Source organism: Colossoma macropomum, unplaced genomic scaffold (genome assembly GCF_904425465.1).
Source record: "Colossoma macropomum unplaced genomic scaffold, Colossoma_macropomum, whole genome shotgun sequence".
NCBI lineage: Eukaryota > Metazoa > Chordata > Actinopteri > Characiformes > Serrasalmidae > Colossoma > Colossoma macropomum.
The window spans coordinates 29,329,391-29,349,936 of NW_023494804.1; the positions used below are offsets into that span (position 1 = coordinate 29,329,391).

General features: G+C 39.6%; 1 protein-coding gene across 1 annotated transcript; it reads right to left on the minus strand.

Moving 5' to 3' along the window:
* Positions 1-1,578: 1,578 nt before the first annotated feature.
* On the minus strand, positions 1,579-19,819 carry hhla2a.1 (HERV-H LTR-associating 2a, tandem duplicate 1). Its single transcript, XM_036595349.1, has 8 exons — positions 19,710-19,819; positions 18,967-19,237; positions 7,125-7,418; positions 5,427-5,699; positions 4,092-4,427; positions 3,565-3,657; positions 3,176-3,223; positions 1,579-1,812 (listed from the first exon to the last, which is right to left on the minus strand). The coding sequence occupies exons 2-8, from the start codon at positions 19,064-19,066 to the stop codon at positions 1,751-1,753; spliced, it is 1,206 nt and encodes a 401-aa protein (XP_036451242.1). The 5' UTR covers positions 19,067-19,237; positions 19,710-19,819; the 3' UTR covers positions 1,579-1,750.
* Between the last annotated feature and the right edge of the window lie 727 nt (positions 19,820-20,546).

Below are 20,546 nucleotides of genomic sequence, written 5' to 3' on the forward strand. Positions count from 1 at the left end.
TTGCTGTGTAACTTACGTCTCAGCTGCCTAGTGATGGGCACCCTTTAAGCTCTTTTTGAGTCTTACTTTTTGTTCCCAAAAATAGCCACGTTAGCGATATTTTTGATCATTTAATTTTGAAAAAAACATAGTCTACCTTTTAATTAATCAACAAAAATGGCATTATGATTATTATTTAACAGAGCGCAGTACTGCACTGCACTGTGTTTAACTCTGTTCCTTTTTCTCTGGGTATCAACATGGACTTTTGTTTCTAGCAGTATCTGAGCTCAGGACCTGCTTTCTCTCTAACCTATTGGTAACTAGCAAAGACACTTTCTCTGAGGGACAACAAAGCACTTTTTGTAAGTCGCTCTGGGTAAGAGCGTCTGCTAAAGGCTGTAAATGTAATTAAAAATCTATTAGATTAACAATTTCACTGGATTCATTTCAAGATAAGCTACATGAGCAAAAATCAGAAAAACTACGGAGACACATTTGGAAACACGGCTAAGAATTATACGAAAACTGCCAAGAACAAAAGCAAAGACAAACTAACTCAACATGCAACAGGTTTGGGGCTAACAAGGAGAACATGTTGTAATCAGCTGTTCACACACAGGACAGATCACTACAGCTGTCTGTTTGATACTGAAACTGCACCTGTGACAAGCAGATTCATGTATTAGTGAAGTGTTGCAGTGATGGTTTGGTTCATGTGTTCTTGTTTGCATACGAGTCGGGTGAACGTTGGGAGCCGACTCGCATTGATCTGTATTTTGTAAGTAAAGACCAAACAAATGTGTAGATCTTATGAGGCTGTAGATGTGAATCACAAACTTCTCCTGGTTCTTTGGAACATTCCAGCCTGGTCCCCTCAGAGTTTGCCTCTGGTTTTGTTCTTGGCGGTGTTCGTGTAATTCTCAGCTGTGTTTCCAGGTGTGGCTTGTTAGTTTTTCTAATTTTTAATTGCCTTTGCTTGTCGATAGCTGACGGATTTTCCTGTGTTTTGTCCCTCTGTCTATCTTCAATTAAAATCATTTAAATAACAAACATAATACATTTTGATTACTTAGACAGTAGTCTAATGTTTTACTGAAAATTTTGGGAGCAAAAAACTGACACTGTTATTGAATGAAGAACCATCTGGGAGCCAATAAAGTCGACTTGTCTTTGTGAGCTTACTGAGCTCACTGAAAAAGCTGGGGCTCAGCAGATGAGCTCGTACATGCGTAGTAACTTTCACACTTCTTGTTCTTAAAGAGTTTTTCCTGCCACTCCCACTCTCAGCTTGCATTACTCATGACAGGTTTAGACCTGTACAGCACTGCTTTGGGACAAAAGCACGGCTGCCAAAGCACTGTATAAATAGAGTGCACTTGACTTGTGTGGTCACGTTCTTGTATTCATCTGCCCGAGGCTGTGTGGTGTGAAGCAGCAGGCATGTCTTTAACATAAACAATAGTACATGGTTACACTCAGTTAAGAGTAAATTAGAGCCACAATTATGCATTTAACACAGGTGAGTCATGTTACAAATGCAAAAATAAAAGAAACCCCCCCAAAATTTTGAAGAATTTCTCAAATTTTACCAAAATTAAAACATCACAAAGTCAGTGCCTTAAAGTTTCAGTCTTGAGCACTGAGGACAGCCAGTGAGTTACGGCATAAAATGAACAACAGCGAGTTTGTTGACCTACAGCTGTTCCTTTATTTATCTGTGTTTGTTGTCTAATATGCCCCTTTTCTTAAACCCCCTTTCTTTCCTTAGCTAAGAGTCTCCTTTGCCGTTCAGTGGGCTGATTTCTGCCGGTACCTCCTCTGGCGTTTTGCCTGTAAGGAAGGAAGCAATTGTTAGTAAGTATAAAATTCGAAAGTTGTGCTTTTTGAGCCAAAAAAGAAAGAAGCCTAAAAATGTTGGCTGAGAAAGCCAAAGATTAAACAGGCCTACAGTGAGGTATCAAAATCTATTGATACAATATTTTTAATATTGTTCAAAAAATAATTTGAATAATACTGAAAATGAGAAACAGTGATTAAAAACGCTGTTCTTTCTCTCTCCTGCATCGTCCACACAGATATACTCAGACAACTTGAGCTGCAGATCAACAGTGAAACACTTTGAACTCAGGATAGTTTTTCACTTACATGCTTTTACACATGAACTGATTTAATTAAATTCTTTAACGGACATCACATAAACGATACAGAGTAACTTAACATCATTTGTTAATAAACCTTTTTACCTCTCACTTTGACAGTTGTTATTGCAAACACGTGTTCGTGCTTATTATGGATTTAGATCCTTCTTATGCTAAAATTATTGGCTGAACACTAAAGCAACTTGCATGCCAATAGCGCCCCCTCCTTGAGACACTTCAGACTGCTGGGCAGGTGTTCCAAAGCAAAGTCCAAGCTCTTTAGTTATTAAAAAACGAGGTGTTTTAGGTCGTTATAGTAGACACTTTCTTGAATTCAGATTTAGATGCTTTTGGGAAACCATATTTTCGAAATTTTACAGTTTTTTGTATTTAATGTTAAACAAGCTGTTTAATATCAAATTAGTCCTCTAGGTCTCTCAGTTCAGTGTTTCTTTAGCTCTCTCTTAGTCGCCTTTGAAGCAGTGTCAGCATTATTATGTATATTTAAAAGCATAAATCTTAAATTATATATAAAAAAAAAAACATTTCTTTCGCTTTTTGGTCAAGAATTTTCATTTCGCTGCATCACAAAGTTACTCATTATGCTTCACAAGTGATAATATTGACTTTATTACAAACACTTACCTTGTACTTCCACTCACTGGACACTTTAAGGTCCACCTACTTTATTGGTCCACTGTACAGATGTGAAATTACAGACTACAGATCTACTGTCATGCACAATTAGCCACCCTCAACCCCATTCATCATTGGTCAGTTTCTGACCACAGAACTGCTGCTGACCAGATATTATTAGCTATGTTGACAGTAGTCCACTACCCAAATAATACCTATCCAGGAGCGGCTCTGTGGTCAGTAAGTGACCACTGATGAAGGGCTAGAAGACACAAAATTGTGCATCAAAAGATCTACAGTCTGTAATTGTCCACCAGCAGGGCAGGCGTTTCTAATAAGGCTGCCAATGAGTGAAGTTTAGGTGGTTTAAACTTCAACTTGTTTGGTTTAAAGAACAGAAATGCCTGCAGCTCTAATACCTTTCACAGCCTGCATCTCTGTGTCTTCCTCCAACGCTTTAGAGTTTCCTACAGACAAAAGACACATTATGAGCATTTATGCTCTCACATCATTGGTCCACAACATATCATCTGTCAGAAAACAACCTTGTAACATAATTTGTCTTGTTTTTTGTTTTATTTTTTAACATAATCTGAAAAATGTATACTGTGTCAAAATTTCATGACAAATGAAACGGAAACAGGCCAAAATGACAGAATTATCCACTTTTCGGGTACTTTTTTGGGATCTGAGATTTTGTTCCATCACCATTAATATGTAATTAACAATATGAATTATTTAATGTTAAGTTTTAGTAATTATGGGAAAGTATATGCAAACAAAACAGACTAATATATGATTCATTTACCTATGTATTTTCTGTATAAGTAGTAAAGGACACCAAGGACAGTCAGCGCAGCCACCACCACTGCCAGCACCCACAGCTTAGACTTACTATTTTCTATAGAGAGATATTGGCAAAAAAGGATGTATGTAGGACAGATATGAATGAAGGGAACATAAATAATGTACATACAGTATCCAGAGTCTGGACACCTGTGGTTAAAGAGCATGTTTTGTTGATTTTCTGTGAAAATAAGTTAACATTTCTCTACAGAGAATACATTTTAAAGCAAAATCACTTTACCAGCAAAGATTAAACAAAAAAACAACATATTTTACATATATGTGTTTTTCCCAATATGTCAAACTTAGCTAATAAGTAGAACTTGTGCAGTAACTGCTCAGAACAAATGCCATATTTAAGTTTGTTGCTTGTAGAGGATGTTCATGTCATCGAAATCAATGTCATGTAGCCAGGGGTGTTCAGAGGTCTGCATACAACTGCATGCATAAATCCTACATGCTCACTGAACGTTTCCCACAGTTTCCTACCTTTCTGTGCAGCTGCACTGGAAGAACTGACGCTGACGGACGTTTGGACTATGTATGTGACCCGGGGGCCTGAGAATGTACAGGTGTATTTCCCAGCATGCTTTGAGACCTCGTGATCATCTAGATAAAGGGATCCATCCCCGGTTCGAGCCTTTTCCAGGTCCAGCTCTGCCTCTTCTTTCCACTGATTTATGACCTTGTGGCTTTGACTGTGGTAGGTAAGAATATCTTTGTTTTTGTTCCTTTTTGCAAACGTCCAAGTGAGAGTGAAGTTTTTCAGATTTTTCGGAGCCAGGCATGGAATGATCAGTTCATGGCCAATCTTTCCTACCATTTCTGTTGAGAAAAAGAGGAAAAATGAATTTGCATTCACCACCATGAACACTAGAGGGCAGATTTCACCTTCAGTGCCTCAAGAACACTGTCAGAGCAGTAGATGAAGTTCATATAATGAATGGGCCTCACATTTAGTTATGACAGTACAATAATACATTTTGTTTGTAATAAGCTTTTCTAAATCCCAAAGAGCTGTAAAATAAAACCACAACAAATGCAAAACAAACAAAATGCTATGCATGTAAAGTCACACCGCTGACAAACGATACAGGCGATTCAATTGTAAAACAAATGCTACAGTGGTAAAATAAGCACAACTAAGACTAATTAATCAGCTGCTAAAGATACGGCACACATGGGTGCTTCATTCTTCTCCCCACTGTCCGTTTTACAGAGATATTTTAGGGCAAAGCAGTTCTGCAAAGCCAGACAGTTACACTGAAGTCCAAACTGATTGGTTAGAATTGTCACTTAGAGAAAAACATTAGATTTGAGCTGCTTGGCTGATGTCTTATCAGTGTAGTTACAGTCTTAGAAGCAAAGTGGTTTTTGGACGGATGGTTCTAGGAAAAAGGTAATCGGTACAGAACTTTTATATTATGTGAAGGTTCTTCACACTCATACATCTCATTTACTGCTGAAAGGTTCTTTAGGGAGCCAAAAGTTCTCCCTTATGACAATCCTCCTTAGAGACCTTTTTGGAGCCTTTCTGTTGAAGAGTGGGTGTGCAGATTTGTATTTGTAGCCTTCTACACAGCTCCAAGCGTGAGCACTTACCTATTGGTAGAGCCATGAGTGACTACAGGGGAAACTATGTGTGTTTATATGGCCTCATGTTGTTCCATCGCTTTTAGGTCATAGAACTGCAGTTAAGTAAATATATGAAATGTATATGAAATATAATTTGAAACTTCTCTAAAGGTGATGACTTGGAAAACAAACTGTTAGGTTGTAGTATTGCAGTGGGGTTGTGGATAATATTATAATTAGACACTATACCTGTCTGAAGCAGTGAGGCCTTCCATGACTGTGAGCTGTACTTGGATGTGATGGTGCAGATGTAGGTGAGCGGGGTGCTCTTGTTCACTTTCTGCAGCGTGCTCTCCACACTGTACAGGCCGTTTGAATCTGGACTCATTCGTATGAGAGACCGCAGGTTACCGATGCTTGGATTTGTAGACCACGTCAACACAGGAGCTGGATACAAACCATGTGATGAGCATTGAATTTGCCCAGTGGGGCTGGCCTCTATGGAGATCCTGCTGATGGGAGCTGGAATAAGCATATAGTGAAGGTTAAACGCTATACAAACATACTGAAGGCTGTAAGTTACAACACTATAACATCTCAGTCACATGTTTGTTTATATATATATATATATATATATATATCGCTGCTGTCAGAAGAAAACCTCAAATTTCCATTTTTGTTGTGTTTCAGTTCTTGACATAATTTGAAAATGCCTGTTGCTCTTTACATTGTATGTAAATTTAGTTTTGTACTGGATCTGTGAGGGTAATGTAAGTTTACTGCCATCGCATTATCTCAAATAGGCTTGCTAATGTGGTTTATGACTCTGTAATAGGGTACTATTGAAATTATTGGTAATAAGTTCAAATTATTCATATTTATGAGGAAATTAGACATAAAATAGTCCACGTGCACAAAGAAGGGGCGAGTCAAAAGAGAAATAAGTGGAAAAAAGAAGTTTCCAAAAATGGAAAAAAATGGAAAAATATCTGAAGCCCCCACTCTTTCTTCAGATGTGAAGGTGTTTCTGTCCATCCTTTCACTGTGAGAGGACAACTCAACACTATGGATCTACAAGGGTCTGTAGCTGAAAGAACTCTTTACTGAAAAGTGGAAAAGAGGTCAAACAAAGAAGCTGATGCTGTTCTCAGAACAGTGGCCTGGCGACCCAGAGTCCAGACCTCAACATCACTGAATGTGTCTGGGATTATTTGGATCATAAAAGCGAAAAATGCAACCAGCTTCTAAGACTGAAGTTTGGAGGTGTGAAAAAATATCCCTGCAGATTTCTGAAAAACTGAAATCAGGTCTCCTAAAAAGAATAAAAGCTGTAACGAAGGCAGAACGTGGACACACTAAGTACTGAAAAGTATATTTAATTGTTGAGGTTGAGAAAACACAGTAGGAAGTGTATGTGAGATAACTTAACAACTCTGTGTAAGTTTGCATCATTTGTTAGTGCAAAACTATGTAAAATACAAACTATAACTGTAAAGATTACGACCACTTTGTTTTTTTTTCAGGGGATCTAGTTTTACAGTGGCTTACATGGCCATTTATCATTGATGATACACTTTGATTCACTCAGGTAAACGCAGTATGTGGCTGTGAAGTCATACGTGCCAGTTTATCTCTTTGCTTTAAATGTATAGCAAAAACCATCGTCAGGTCGAAAGATTCACACTGTAGCTTCAGTGAGAATGGGCAGGGCAAAACTGCTGTAAGCTGAATAGACATGTTTATGAAAATGAGTTTGTTTTACTGACTGTTTAGTGGCGGTTTTTGTAGTTTAGTTTCCATGTCTGAACTGTATGGACTGGGGAGTGATTTGAAGCTAACAGTGGTTACATATTATATACCACTATTTAAAAAAGTCGAGTAGAAAAGTGAGTAAAATGTAGTTTTAAAACCAATATTTTGATTAGTTTACTCAAAAACAAGACTAACCTTCAACTTTCACTATGACAAACGACTCCTTGACAGTTTTGGTGGCATTGATCAAACATCTGTACCGTCCTCTGCTCTGAATCCTGCTGTCCTTCAGAAGCAGGGAAGCGTTTCCTTTGGACACCTCGTCGGTGAACAGTGACATGCTGCTGTCGTCAGGTTCGTCTTCACCCTGCTGGAAGCTGTATATCAGCTTCTCCTGTTGGTACCATTGAATAACAACCACATCATCAGTTGGAGGGAAGGAACAAGGCAAGATGCAGTCTTCAGAGTAGATGCACGTGACGTCAACATCTGAGGAAAACAAAAAAAGGGGTGCATAAATTTATAACTCATAATGGGCACTTCACCTTTCAAAATCAGTTGAGAGTCATCGTGTAACTGTGTGACAGTATGCAGTCACTGTCACCGGGGGAATTCCTTTCTCAGTTGCTAGAGGGCAGTGTCAACCCCTAGTTCAGGAGAAGAAGAAGAGATTTGGAGGGAAACTTAAGTATGTTTGGGGTGTAAGGCTCCAGAAACATGTTCCTTTAAACCCTTGTTGAGGAATTGTATGTTCCTTGTCTCAACGTGAGTAATGTGTTTGTGTTTGTGAAGCTTTTTATACAATGTTAGCTTCGTCTCGTTGTAGAGAAAGTGATGGATGGTAACGTCTCATTCATATGTTTTATACATGTTTTTGTTTTCTTTTCCAGAAGGGTTTGGTTGTACTGGATTTGGTCTGGGTGAATCTCCAGACTTTTTCAGAACGTTTTGGCTCTGTGAGCCAACGACCAACTCTCTGTGGGTTTGAGGAACTTTGCTACAGTCACCTGGTGTCCTGCTGTGTGTCTGGATGCGAACTAAACTTACCCTGGATTACTGATGAACTGCATCATCTCATACAGGTATGAAAAGGCCTTCGGGCATGGAATGGACATTCTGAGAACTGGTGAGACGGTTTCAGTTTACCTGCTTAAAGCTCATTGCAGAGGGACTTGTTTTGTTTCTGATATGGTAAGTTTTGGTGGTTTATGTTTTTTTTTTCTGCATTATTCAAATGATAAATGAGCTCCACTTACTATATAGGTGCACTTTGTAGTTCTACAGTTACAGACTGTAGTCCATCTGTTTCTCTGATACTTTGTTAGCCCCCTTTTACCCTGTTCTTCAGTGGTCAGGACCCCCATGGACCCTCACAGAGCAGGTACTAATTGGGTGGTGAATCATTCTCTCATGTTTGGTGGACTACAGTCTGTAACGGTAGAACTACAAAGTGCACCTATATAGTAAGTGGAGCTGATAAAATGGACAATGAGTGTAGAAACAAGGAGGTGGTCAGAATGTTATGCTTGATCGGTGTAGTTGTAAATGGATTGTGGGAACTTGCTTGGTGGATACATTTCACTATAATTCTACTAAAAGGTAAAATGTCATCTGTTTCAAACTAAACAGTAATGGCAGTAAAGGCTGTTTTTGTTACTGTGCCTTTATATTTGTAAATGATCTCTGCTTGGATTGGCTGCCCTATATCGGCTGTCATTCAAAAAAAAGTCCAGGTCGAAAGATTCACACTGTAGCTTCAGTGAGAATGGGCAGGGCAAAACTGCTGTAAGCTGAATAGACATGTTTATGAAAGTGAGTTTGTTTTAGTGGCTGTTTAATGGCAGTTTTTGTAGTTTCCATGTATGAACTGTGAAGTGAAGGACTGGGAAGTGATTTGAAACTAACAGTGTTTACATATTACATAACACTATATTTAAAAAAGTCAGGGAGAAAAGTGAGTAAAATGTAGTTTTCTGAACGTGGACCCTTTTAAAGCTACTTAAAACGAATGGTAAAACTTTAGTTTTAAGTCTGCAGCATGGTCAGTACACTGTGTCTCAAAGTGTCCAGACACCCCTTTTTATTAGTGAATTCAGCTACTTTAATGTGCACTCATTACTGACACAGGCGCTCCACTACACTCACACAGCCTGTATAACCTCAAAGCAGTGCCGATTACATGGGATGCTCTGGAGCTGCCGGTTATAAGCCTAAGGTCGCCATGCGCAATGCCAAGTGTCAGCTGGAAGGGTATGAAGTCCCCCAGCAATGGGCTGTGGAGCAGTGAAACTGTGTTCTCTGGAGTTATGGAACTCCATCTAATACCTTTGGGATGAGTTTGAGTGGCATTTGCAAACCAGAACCAATCATCCAGCATCAGTACCTGACCTCACTAATGCTCTGGTGGCTGAAGGCAATCAAATTCTCACATGTAATGTAAAGCCTTACCAGAAAAGAAGAGGCTGTTACTTAATTAGCAGGTGTCTACAAACTTTTGTGAACATAGTGAATGTCATTGAGGTTGTTATGTTTTCCTGGTCGACTTCACAATAATAAAGACATTGATTAGGTTCTCCTAGAAAATTTTCCAGTTTATGAATTTCTACAAGATTGTTTCTGTAAGGGCCCAGTCTGCAAAGTGCCACAAGTTCAGGGAACTCCAATTCCCAGAAGCCCTCGGGCTGATAAAGCCCAACCTGGCACACCTGTGGACTCCTCTACTTAAGGCTGTGGCAAACAGCAGCCCTTTGTCACACCTTTGTAGAGGGGTGACCGGTACGGTACTTAGCCCAGGTGGGTATTTAAACAGAAGGAAAAGGAAAAAAGGGGCAACAAAAGAGAGAAATTGCCCCAAAACTACTTCAAGCCAATAAGAAGGCTAGAACAAGAAACGACTCCAAGCCATACAAAAAGTGTACATACATAAAGTCAACCTTCCTCTCATAATTACAGAGGAAGTGTTTTTGTTTTCTGATTATCTTTTCTTTCACTTTTCTCGCCTTTGTTTGCCCTTTTCCCATCGTTTTTTTTTTTTATTTTTTTTTATTTCCCATTCCTTGAGTTGTTTTTCCTGTTTTTGCTTGTGCTTCCCAGTGGTGCAGCAGTAACGCCTCAAACCGCCAATCAGTACATTGCGGTTCGAGCCTGGCTATGAGCCACCTCAACTCCGACATGCACAACCATGAAATTCACACTCCATCACCTCAATAAATTCATTTAGGATCCTTTCTCACGGGTTCTTCTTTCTGCACTTGGGTCCGCCTCCCTGCCATCCCATAAGAGTTCCTTTACTTTCCTTATGCAAAATGTCCTTCACAGATATTGGCACCCCTGGTGGACATGAGCAAAATGGGCTGTAAAAAAAACATTTTTTATTGCTCATCCTTTGATCTTCCATTCAATATATTTACAAACATCTAATCTTTTTTTAGAGTACAAACTAAATCTTGTATGAAATAAATGTTTCTTAAATCTGTGTGCCACAATGGTTATTTATTCCCCATTATATGTTCCCATTCATATTTTATATTTTTAAGTTCACCTGAGCAATTAGGAACACTTAAATGGTCAGCCATAACTTCCTGTTTCACTAGGGAATGTATATGAGATGAAACACAGGCCAAGTTCCTTCGTTCATGCATCACTTTGAGAAAGAACAGAGAAAACAGCAATGATGGTCAACAAAGGGTTGTTGAGCTGCACAAATCAGGTAATGACTGCAAAAAAATAGCTAAATATAGCCAATAGCCAATTTCCACTACCTGGGCAGTAATTAAGCAGCCTAAAAACAACCGGAGATTCTGCTGGGAAGAATCTGCTGGGAAGAGGATGCCTGTCTATACTGACCCCACGCACAGTGAGGAGGATGGTTTGAGTGAATCTCCATCACAGCTGTGGAACCGCAGACATTACATAGGTCTTGGGGTTGGAACGTCTCCCAAACTGCAATCAGACACCACCTACATAACCACAACTTTTTGGGAGGGTTGCCAGAAGAAAGCCTTGCTATTAAGAATCAACAAACTCAACCTTTTCCAAACCACCCCCCCACACACACAATAAACATGCGCTGCTGCAGCTTTTTTAAGTGCTCTCTGTCCATTTTGAGTTTCTATGCTTTTTCACATCAATGGTTTCAATGATAATCTTTAATACATTCACATATTATGTAATATAATATATAATATATATTACATAACCAAACATCTTTTAAAATTACTTCACCTGTCTTTTAACTGATGCTACCGTTCATGAGCTTCTTCTGGTGACGAGTCATGGGGAATTCTGTGCTAATAGCGCTCTCTACTGGAGAAACTTCAGACTGCAATGGGTTACTAAAGCCATGCCCATGATGTGTTTTCTGCTGTTATAGTAAGGTTGCTCTGTAATTCAGTTATAGATGTGTTTGGAAAACATGAATATATTTCCACAATTTTTATAATTTAATTCCTATAAACCACCGGAACACCTAAGCTGTCAGGAAAATACTAAAAATTTTTTATACCCTTTGCTGATCCCATTTCCTGGCCATAGACAGTGATCAGAGAGACTTTCTCTACTTCAAAACATTCCAGGGATGGAGCTAATTTAGCTGGTCAAGGGTAATATAATCCAGACACTTCAGCTTGGTTGCTTTACTGCAGAGAGACACACTGAGGTGCAGTGAAGCTCATAAAGAAAATTGAGTATAAGGAGGAGAGGCCTATAGGTAAAGCTAGCATTACAGTGCATAGCAGAGCGAACAGCCAGCTTCTCAACAAACCTTCTCCTCTCTCTCTCAACTATTACACTTCTTAAATGTGAACCTGAATATCCCAACAGATTCAGCTGTAAATACTCCTCTCTAGTTCTCTCTGTTTCCCAAAGTGCTGATTATTGCCTTTAAGCACTGTCATCGGGTTACCTGTCAATCATCGACAATATTGCATCAAATCACCTTTTTGTCCATGCCTTCTGCTGTGAGATGACTGCTTTTGGCCACAAGAGCTTTAGTGAGATCAGGTACTGATGTTGGATTAAACTGAGGCGAGAACCTGACCTGTACTATGGCTACGTTCACACAGCAGGTAAAATCCAATTTTTATTGTTAGGCTGTTCACAATACCTTTTTAATGTGACCCATATCCAACTTTGAACAAGTCAGAACAAATCACGCTCCTAAACTGAATCGCTCTCTCAGAAGAGCAGTGGTGGACAGTAACTCAGTAAATGTAATTTGTTTCTGTACTTAAGTAGTTTTTCCTGTATCTGTACTTTACTGAAGTTTTTCCATTTTGGGTGACTTTTTACTTTCACTCCACTACATTTCACAGTCAAATATCTCACTTTTTACTCCACTACATTATGAGAAATCTGTCGTTCCTTTTGGTTTATGTGTGCATAAAAACGTAACATGTCAAAACGAAAGAAGCACAAAGCAAGAACACCAATCAGGGCACAGCGGTCACTTAGTTTTGAGCTTGTTTTGACCTGTTGGTCATACCGACCCAGTGCAGTCTACCTGATGGAAACTGTTTACCTTCAGTGTTTTGTGTTTATGATAATTATAATAGACATCAGCGTCACTAATTAATGACATTCTATTTAAAGACTGGTTTACCAAGAGAGACACTGGAGTATTTTCACCTAAACTGAGTTAATGAAGCGAGTCTTGTTACAAAAATGATAATAGGACATCAGAGCCATAATTAATCTTTTAGTGCTTTTACTTTTGATACTTAAGTACATTTGAAGGCAAATACTTTAGTACTTTTACTCCAGTGGAGGTCTAAAGGGAGGAACTTCTCCTTTTACTGGAGTAATATTTTACCTTGGGTGTCTCTACTTTAACTCAAGTACATGGTTTGTGTACTTCGTGCACCACTACAAAAGAACAGTGCTTCATGTGGTTCACTCACCCAGAGGTAAACAAACAAAATGTTGACAGTAACAGCCACTAGCCTAAAGTTAATGCTCATGTTAAGGTGCAGTGGAGGTGTCAGTTTCATCTTTGCCAGCATCACAGGAGCTGTCAAGAGGTTCCAGTGGCTGACAGTGGTTATAACGGACTTATAACCCAGAATCCATAGCTCACTGTAAAAAGGGCACGTGATTCGGCTGCTGTCACTTTTGTGGTTCACATCCTTGCTTTCTTTGAACTTTTATCTTTTCTCTGACACTGTCCTCCTGTGGGCGTGTTCAGCCGTTTCTTTCAAATTGTCTTCGAACATGGAGCAGTTGCGATGAGTGCCTTCTAATTTTGTTTGTTCAGAAACATCAGCCCAAATGTCTGTGAGGTCTCTTACCTCACTGCCCTCCCACTGTTGAGTTGGGCTGATGTAAAAGTCAGGTGGATTCTGGGTGTTTAGACTGAGTCATATCGCTGCATATTGGATTTCAGTACCACGTATGTCATGTACCATATACATCAGATTCAGTGTGTTTTTGCTGTTCACACTGAAACACAAACAACACAGCTGTGTCACATATGATTCTGGCCTCTCTTACCTGCTGTTGAACGTAGGCTTTGAGACCGAACGCAACTGGTACTGCTAAATCGATCTGACACATACCAAGATGGATGATTAGACAAAATGGTAACAAAATCCACGGTTTTTTTTAGCTGCGGTAAAGTTCCTGTCACTACTGCTGCTACTACTGTGAGCTAAACAAGCAAGATCTGATTTCAATCAGTTCAGACAGACATATTCACTCACTCCTCAAACGCCAGAGACCTGCTAAACACAGCTGTACACTATATACTGTTACACCGAGAGAGACAGAGAGAGAGAGAAATTACGTAAGAGTTTTGAAATTTCTTTAAATAAAAGCAAATCTACTACATAAAAATCACTCATTAGAACACAAACCAAGCTCAGCCCAAGCCTGGTGTTGTATGTAAAAATTTCTCGCAAACCCAGAACAAAACTCAGTGTGTTGTCAGGCCTCATCGGGCTCAGCCGGTCGTGGACCTGTATTCTGGATCACGAATGTCACACCAAACTTCAGACACCAAACACGTCTTAGCCAATCGACAGCATTTAAGCTGAGGGAACATTGAGTAAATGAGTTTTTATTTCGGTGAATCATTTGTTTAAGGGTCACCATGAGCTTTCGCTTTTTATTACAGTGAGAAGTGAAACCTCCTGGTAAGCTTTAAAGGGATGGTTCAGCAAAAACTACAGTGTGTCTCAATTCAGGGCTGCGTCCTTCAGAGGCTGCATTTGAAGGCCGATTGCGTCACAGCGGCGCGACTAGGCTGTCCCATTTCCAAGGCTCCTTCATAGGCGGCCAAGAAATGTGTCCTTCTTTTCCATGGCAATGAAGGATCCATTCACCAGCCAACATATTCCCGAGGTTCACTGCGTGCTGATGAGAATTTCAGAACATGGCGGCGTCAGCAGAGAAGGGAACGGCGGCTTAAAAACACTTTTATATACAATTAAGTATTGGGTTTTGAGGCGAATAGCTAATGATACAAATGTAAAAAAAAACAACACAACAATCTCATCAGTAGCCGGCGGGGAAGCATCTCCAGCTCTAATAAATGAAAAAAATAGACAACTAAAATCGTTTCTGGCTCTGTCTGTAAAGAACTTTAAAGTAACTTGACAGGAGCGGCGATTTGTGGGACAGCAGTAAGGGTGGGAACAGCAGTGCCGTGACACAAACAGGAAATCCGCCGTAGGGGCAGACCAGCTCATTTCAGTTCAGCCTTCGCGGGTCTAATCATCCTTTGGAGGACACGCCTTCATAGACCACGTCCCTCAAAGGATCCAGCCTCTGAATTGGGACACACTGCTAGTGTCCATTATCTGTGATGCTGACAGTTTAACTGAAAATGCTATTAGCTTTTTAATGCTTTTATATGAGGGAAGTAAAGCAGTTCTGCAGTTCCAGATGTTTACCATGATGTGGCCTCTTGTTGGTTATAACTCTCACTTTAGGAAAACATTTGATTGACACCGTTATGTCCTTTCATTGATTGTGAGTCACATCAGTGTAGCAATGTGAAAATTTGTGTTAGAAATTAGCATCTAAACTTAAATGGTGAACACTTGCCCACTTCAGGGGTGCTATGACTCGGCAAAGAGACACAAACAGTTGGAAAATGAGCTCAGCGTCTTTAATAATGGCATTTGTGTCATTCGCTAAAGACTGCAGTTAGAGCCAACGAGGAATGTGAGTCATATGTCTGTGGTTGCTGCAAAACACAGAGGTGATGCGTTCTGCTCTCAAAATCAAAGCGAGGATCTGTTCTGTGAATCAGCAGCCGTGCCCACATTTCCTGCCAACATGTTCTTCTCGCAGGCCTAAATTACCAGCCACCCTTACACACAAGGCTTTACCTGTACATCACTGAAGCCAGCTACCTTTTACATTCATGTTCAAATATATCAATGTTAGAAGAAGTTTTTGCTGAACATTGGCAACAACAATTAAACAACTCATTCATCTGACGCAGTTAGACTTTTTTTTTGTCCATCTGAGTTTACATGACCAAATCGTAAGGCAAATTATGCCATAACTGAATGAAATAAATGTACATTTTTATTTTATTTATTTATTTATTGTAAAAGTTCCCCTCAAATTAACAGAACATGTGTTTTATGATACACATATTTCTATATGATTACAATTTACTGCTGAAAGCCAAAAATCTTTGACGCTCTTTTTATTTTTATATTTTATGTATTATTCAGATTTGTGGAAAAATGGGTCGACTTTCAGTAGAAAAAAAAATTCAGCTTCTTCTATTATAAGGGTTTAAAATTACATCACCCATCTGTTTGACTGGAACAAAGACAGCTCTTATATGACCCCCACCTTTAGAATGTAGCTTATGAAATATGAAAGTTATAAAGAATATGACAAAGTGCGTTTTGGAACCACCGGTGGTTCGAAGGAGTTTAAAAGGATAACTTAACCTGTATCCTGCATTTTTCTTGCATCTTATTTTTCCCTGAGGTCCACTTATGCCATTTGTGTGACTTTATCTATCAAGAACAGTTGTGAATGGGCTGAGCTGTAGTTCTGTAGGCTGAATAGGCAGATGTTTGTAAGTGTGTTGGTTCTTGTGACATCACAAAAACAAGTAATTCAAAACAGACTTGCAGTTTAATTTAGGCCTGCATCAAACTGTTTTAAGCAGAGAACCATGACTGTTAGAGCTAGACCTTAATTTCGGGCCATGAATTTCAAAGCTTGGTAAAATAAACAAATAAATCTATGATAAACGCCACTATTTTCCATTTCAAACATCTGAACTGCACTGGTTAAATTACCGCTTCTATTCACAGTCAGTAACAAAACCAGGACTTTAGGACGTCCAAAAGGCCTGGAGTGATGTTGTTTTTTCCTCACAGAATTGGAATTTTATTGTAAATGAAAACATTATTGGTTGATTCCACCGTCACTTCTTGATTACTGATTAATCTGACACGTTAGTCCTTCAGTTCAGCTCCTGAAGTCCTGACCAGTAAAAGAGCTAGCTTGACTGTATCTATTTAGAAATCACAGTAAAAAAATCTAACTAAACAATTTTTCCATTTGCCTTTTTAAGACCTAAACCTGTTTCAAAAGCCAAAACCTAACAGCAAAAGTAGGTTGGTGTAGTGCAGAGGGTAACACATCTGCCTTCTACGCTGTAGACTGGGGTTCAATCCCTGCCTGGTTAAGCACTCTACACTATACCAATGAGAGTCCTTGGGCAAGACTCCCAACACTACCTTCACCTGCCTGTGTAAAATGATCAAATTTGAAGTCGCTCTGGATAAGAGAGTCTGCCAAGTGCCAATAAGAGTGTTCCTGCAATATTTGCGAAATTGAAATATAATAAGGATGATTATTTTAAATAAAAAAATAAACTAACATATACAGGCATGTTTTATTTTATTTCACAGACATCTGTAGGCCATCTCTGGAGGCCTAGAACGTCCTGAGGCTTCCCCACGGAACCCTTTTATTTAAAAAAGTGAGGAAATTTAGGTTCATGATATGGGCCCCATAAAAGAGCTCCATAGAGCTGATTCATTTAAAGATTCACCTGAAGTTATTTTTTATTAAGCTCTTTAATGGTTTTAATGTCAGGCTGTAAATGAGGAACTGTGTAAAACACAGAGTGAACTGCGACACTGAAGCCACTGCATACACACAATCCAAATGTTTCGGTTTTAATCACTTCACTTATTGAAAATGTCAGTGTTTAGTTAGTCTACTTCTCCAACTTGTTCTACTGGTTGAGGAAAACTTGACTGTAACATCAAATAAACGTTTGATTTGTTTGTTTCTTTAACACCAGTTTATTTGATATTCCAGTCAGACCCTCCTCGATTTGCTCCGAGCTAAAAAGTGCTTTTTGAAAGGTTTACAGGAAAGTGTTACAAATATTAAAATGTATGGATTCACAGTGTTGACGCTCCTCTCTTGTTGCGGCTTGTGAAAGTTGAGATCTGAAATAATAAATTCTCCAGATACTGTTGCAAAAACATTCCACTGTGCTGTCACAGTGTGACGCCACAGTGAGGCTCAATATTTACAGTCGTGCCGTGTTTAGACAGAGCGACTGTGAGACTCCTTCATGAAAGCCCTTTCATTGTTCCACTCAGCAGAAAGAGTGATTTCATAGCCTCTCTGAAATGCCAGCACTGGCAGCTGGATCTCAGTACAGTCACTTCAGAACCCTGACTGCATTCCCATCACGCTCTTCCGGGAATGTTTCTCTGGAACACTGAGGTGTCCAAATGTACTCTTACCAGATTGTGCCGTATCTGCAGCATATACCTGTGAGTTATCTGGTTCAAATGCAAATTTTCTATGTTACTGCACTGCAAGAGGAGTGAAATGTGGCCTTGGTGTAGGTTACTACACTTTAAAACATGAAGGACCACTATGCTACACCTTCTTATGATGTTTATGTAACTGTATATATCAAACAGTCAAAATACATTTTTACATGATCGTCTTTTTCCAACCTCTCTTTATCATTTAGAATTAAACAGACTGTGTTTGTTACTATGCCTTTAAGTGACTGAAATATGTAAATGACCTCTGTCCTGATTGGCTGCCTGTATTGCACCTCATTCAAAAAAACAGTCCAGGTTTAAAGCCTTATGCTTTCAAGAGGTTCTTCACACTCAAACATCTGATTTACAAAATGATTCACTAAAGACCCACTGAACAGTAGAGAACCCATTCAAAACAGACTGTTTTTGCATCTTAGATGACCATATATGGACTAAATGGACTCAGGATTGAACAGAACATTTTGAAACTTTGTTGTGTTTACATAATTTATCAGGGGATGGCAACATGTGGCTCTGGAGTTACATGCAGCTCTTTTACTGCCCTGTTGCGAATGTGACAAAACTCCTAATGCTACGTTTGCCCAGCTCTGTAGGATGATTTTAATTATACATCGCGCTGGATAAGATGTGGTAAATGTAACAAATCTTGTTTGATTCTCAGGAAATGTGTTCAGTAATAGTAATCAAAGCATAAACTAAGAGCCATATAATTCTAGGCCTTCAGAAGAGCACATCTTCTGTAGCCCCGGTATCCTTGTAAAAGCATTGATTAGAATGGGGAAGACCAAAACTGATCCAGCAGCAGAATTCCTACTATATAATAGACTACATATGGTCTCCAGATGTTTTCTCCAGAGCCAGCCAGTGTTCTTCCAAACCTCAGCATTATCACCAAACACGTGCAGCATTCAACAGCCAAATTTAGCAATAGGGCTAATCTTAATGACCCCATATATTCTTTCTATTTAACCATAAGTGATATGTAAATAGAGTTATGGCCTCATACTTGCATTCAAAAAGGCACGACTGAACCGGAAAGAAAAGCAATAAAACTTAAAGCAAACAGAGGCTAAATCATCCACTTCATGCACAGAAGCTTTGAACTGCCTCTTTTGATTAGATAAAAGTGACTCATTAAGAAAAACAATTCATTGTTTGACGTTACAAGTTCACGGCATGGTACAGGACGGCCAAGCTAACCTTTGAGCCTGCAAATAAATGCTGCGTGATTAAAAAAGAGAATGGTGTCTTACCTGGAGTCTTACTCTGAACACAGGAAAGAATCCATAAGAGCGTGTAAACCCCGACGAGTGTGTAGGACACACTCTGATTCAGAAAGTCCCGCAGATGCATATGCAAAGAGAGAGGGAGAGAAAAGAGAGTGAGAGGGAAAAGTGAGAGGGAGAAGGGAACTGAGAAAGGAGCTCCTCAGTACAGGTTTGGTGAAAGGGATGTAATCAGACTCTGCAGTCCTCCGCAGTGAACTGAATAGGCGGCGAGATGTTTCGGACGTCCCGAATTCACCTGAGAGCAGACAAAACAAGCAGTAAATTCAGTCCCAGCTGCGTCTGAAAGGAGTTAAAAGAGCCAGTGATGGTGCGTCTGGGAGTCGTAGGTGTGTTTTGAAAGAGAGACACAGAGAGGGGGAAGCTTAACACACCCCATTCCAAGATCATTGGACTGGACTATAATGAATGATCACACGTACCTCCTTCTTACTTTTTCTTCTCTCTCTCTCTCTCTCTCTCTCTCTCTCTCTCTCTCTCTCTCTCTCTCTCTCTTTAAGGATTTTTAACCCATTGTAACATTGGCTTATTTTCCGGTAATTAAGCTCAAGACTAGAGCTGGCATGATACTGCCTTTTCTTTTCTGACTGCGATACTGAAACATTGATATCGACTGTTATTGATACTGATCTAATATCTTTTCTTCAGAATCTAGTGAGCTTTAAAGAAGTAGTTTGGCGAAAAGTCACTTGTAAACAGTATCTACTCACCCCTGATGTCGTCAGCCAGGACTTGTTTGGTTGTCCTAATTTGTCCTTCAGTAGGTAAGCGTTGGCGTTCGGAAGCTAATGTTACTAACAAACACTAGAAGTTACTTAAACCTCTCTGGAAATGGATCTTCAAAACTTCTCTCAACACTGTTGACTAAGGTCATTTTACATCATACTGTGTCCCAAACCACATCAACAAAACTGTCAATGGATGCATTTTCAGCAGGTTGAGAGAAGTTTTGGGGATGTGGTTACAGAAAAATCATGTCTGTTGACTTCTATTGTTTATTAGCTACATTAGCCTGGAAGAAAATAATAGTTCGATAAAAAAAAATTGAACTATTGGATCGGATGAATTCATTTATCCTCAGTTATCTGACCCTGCATTTTCTGCTGATATCAACCTGATACTGATTATTGGTATTGGATTGGTGACGTCTCTATTAAGATCTACTATAACTAATGTAGTTATGTTATAACTGAAGTTTGGGGGGAGGAGCGTTACTGAAACCGCTCCTTCTTCCAATCTAACACCCTATAAATTCACATCCTCATCTTCTGTTCCCGTGACAAAGAATTTGCAGTCCCCCCTCCCATCTCCTCCCTGTTCCTCAGCCCCACATCAGTCCTACTACAGCTATGAGGGGGTCCAGCCTTCTAGCTACAGGCAGAAGCTGCCCAGAACTCCAGTGCAGGTTCTCAGAGTTCTCCCCCTCCCTCAGTGAGTCTTCCCTCATACTACCACCATGTTGAAGGCACAGTCTGAGCTCACAAACTTTGTAGGACTATGTAAGTTATGTGGTCACGACCGTGAGTAATTGTGCTCCTGGTCCACAA

Excerpts from the sequence above, each read along its gene's own strand:
- hhla2a.1 (XM_036595349.1), bottom strand. The coding sequence starts at position 19,066 with ATGCATCTGCGGGACTTTCTGAATCAGAGTGTGTCCTACACACTCGTC. Across the intron at positions 5,700-7,124 it reads TGTCATAGTGAAAGTTGAAG|CTCCCATCAGCAGGATCTCC; the intron begins GTTAGTCTTGTT and ends TGCTTATTCCAG. Across the intron at positions 3,658-4,091 it reads CAGTGCAGCTGCACAGAAAG|AAAATAGTAAGTCTAAGCTG; the intron begins GTAGGAAACTGT and ends ATCTCTCTATAG.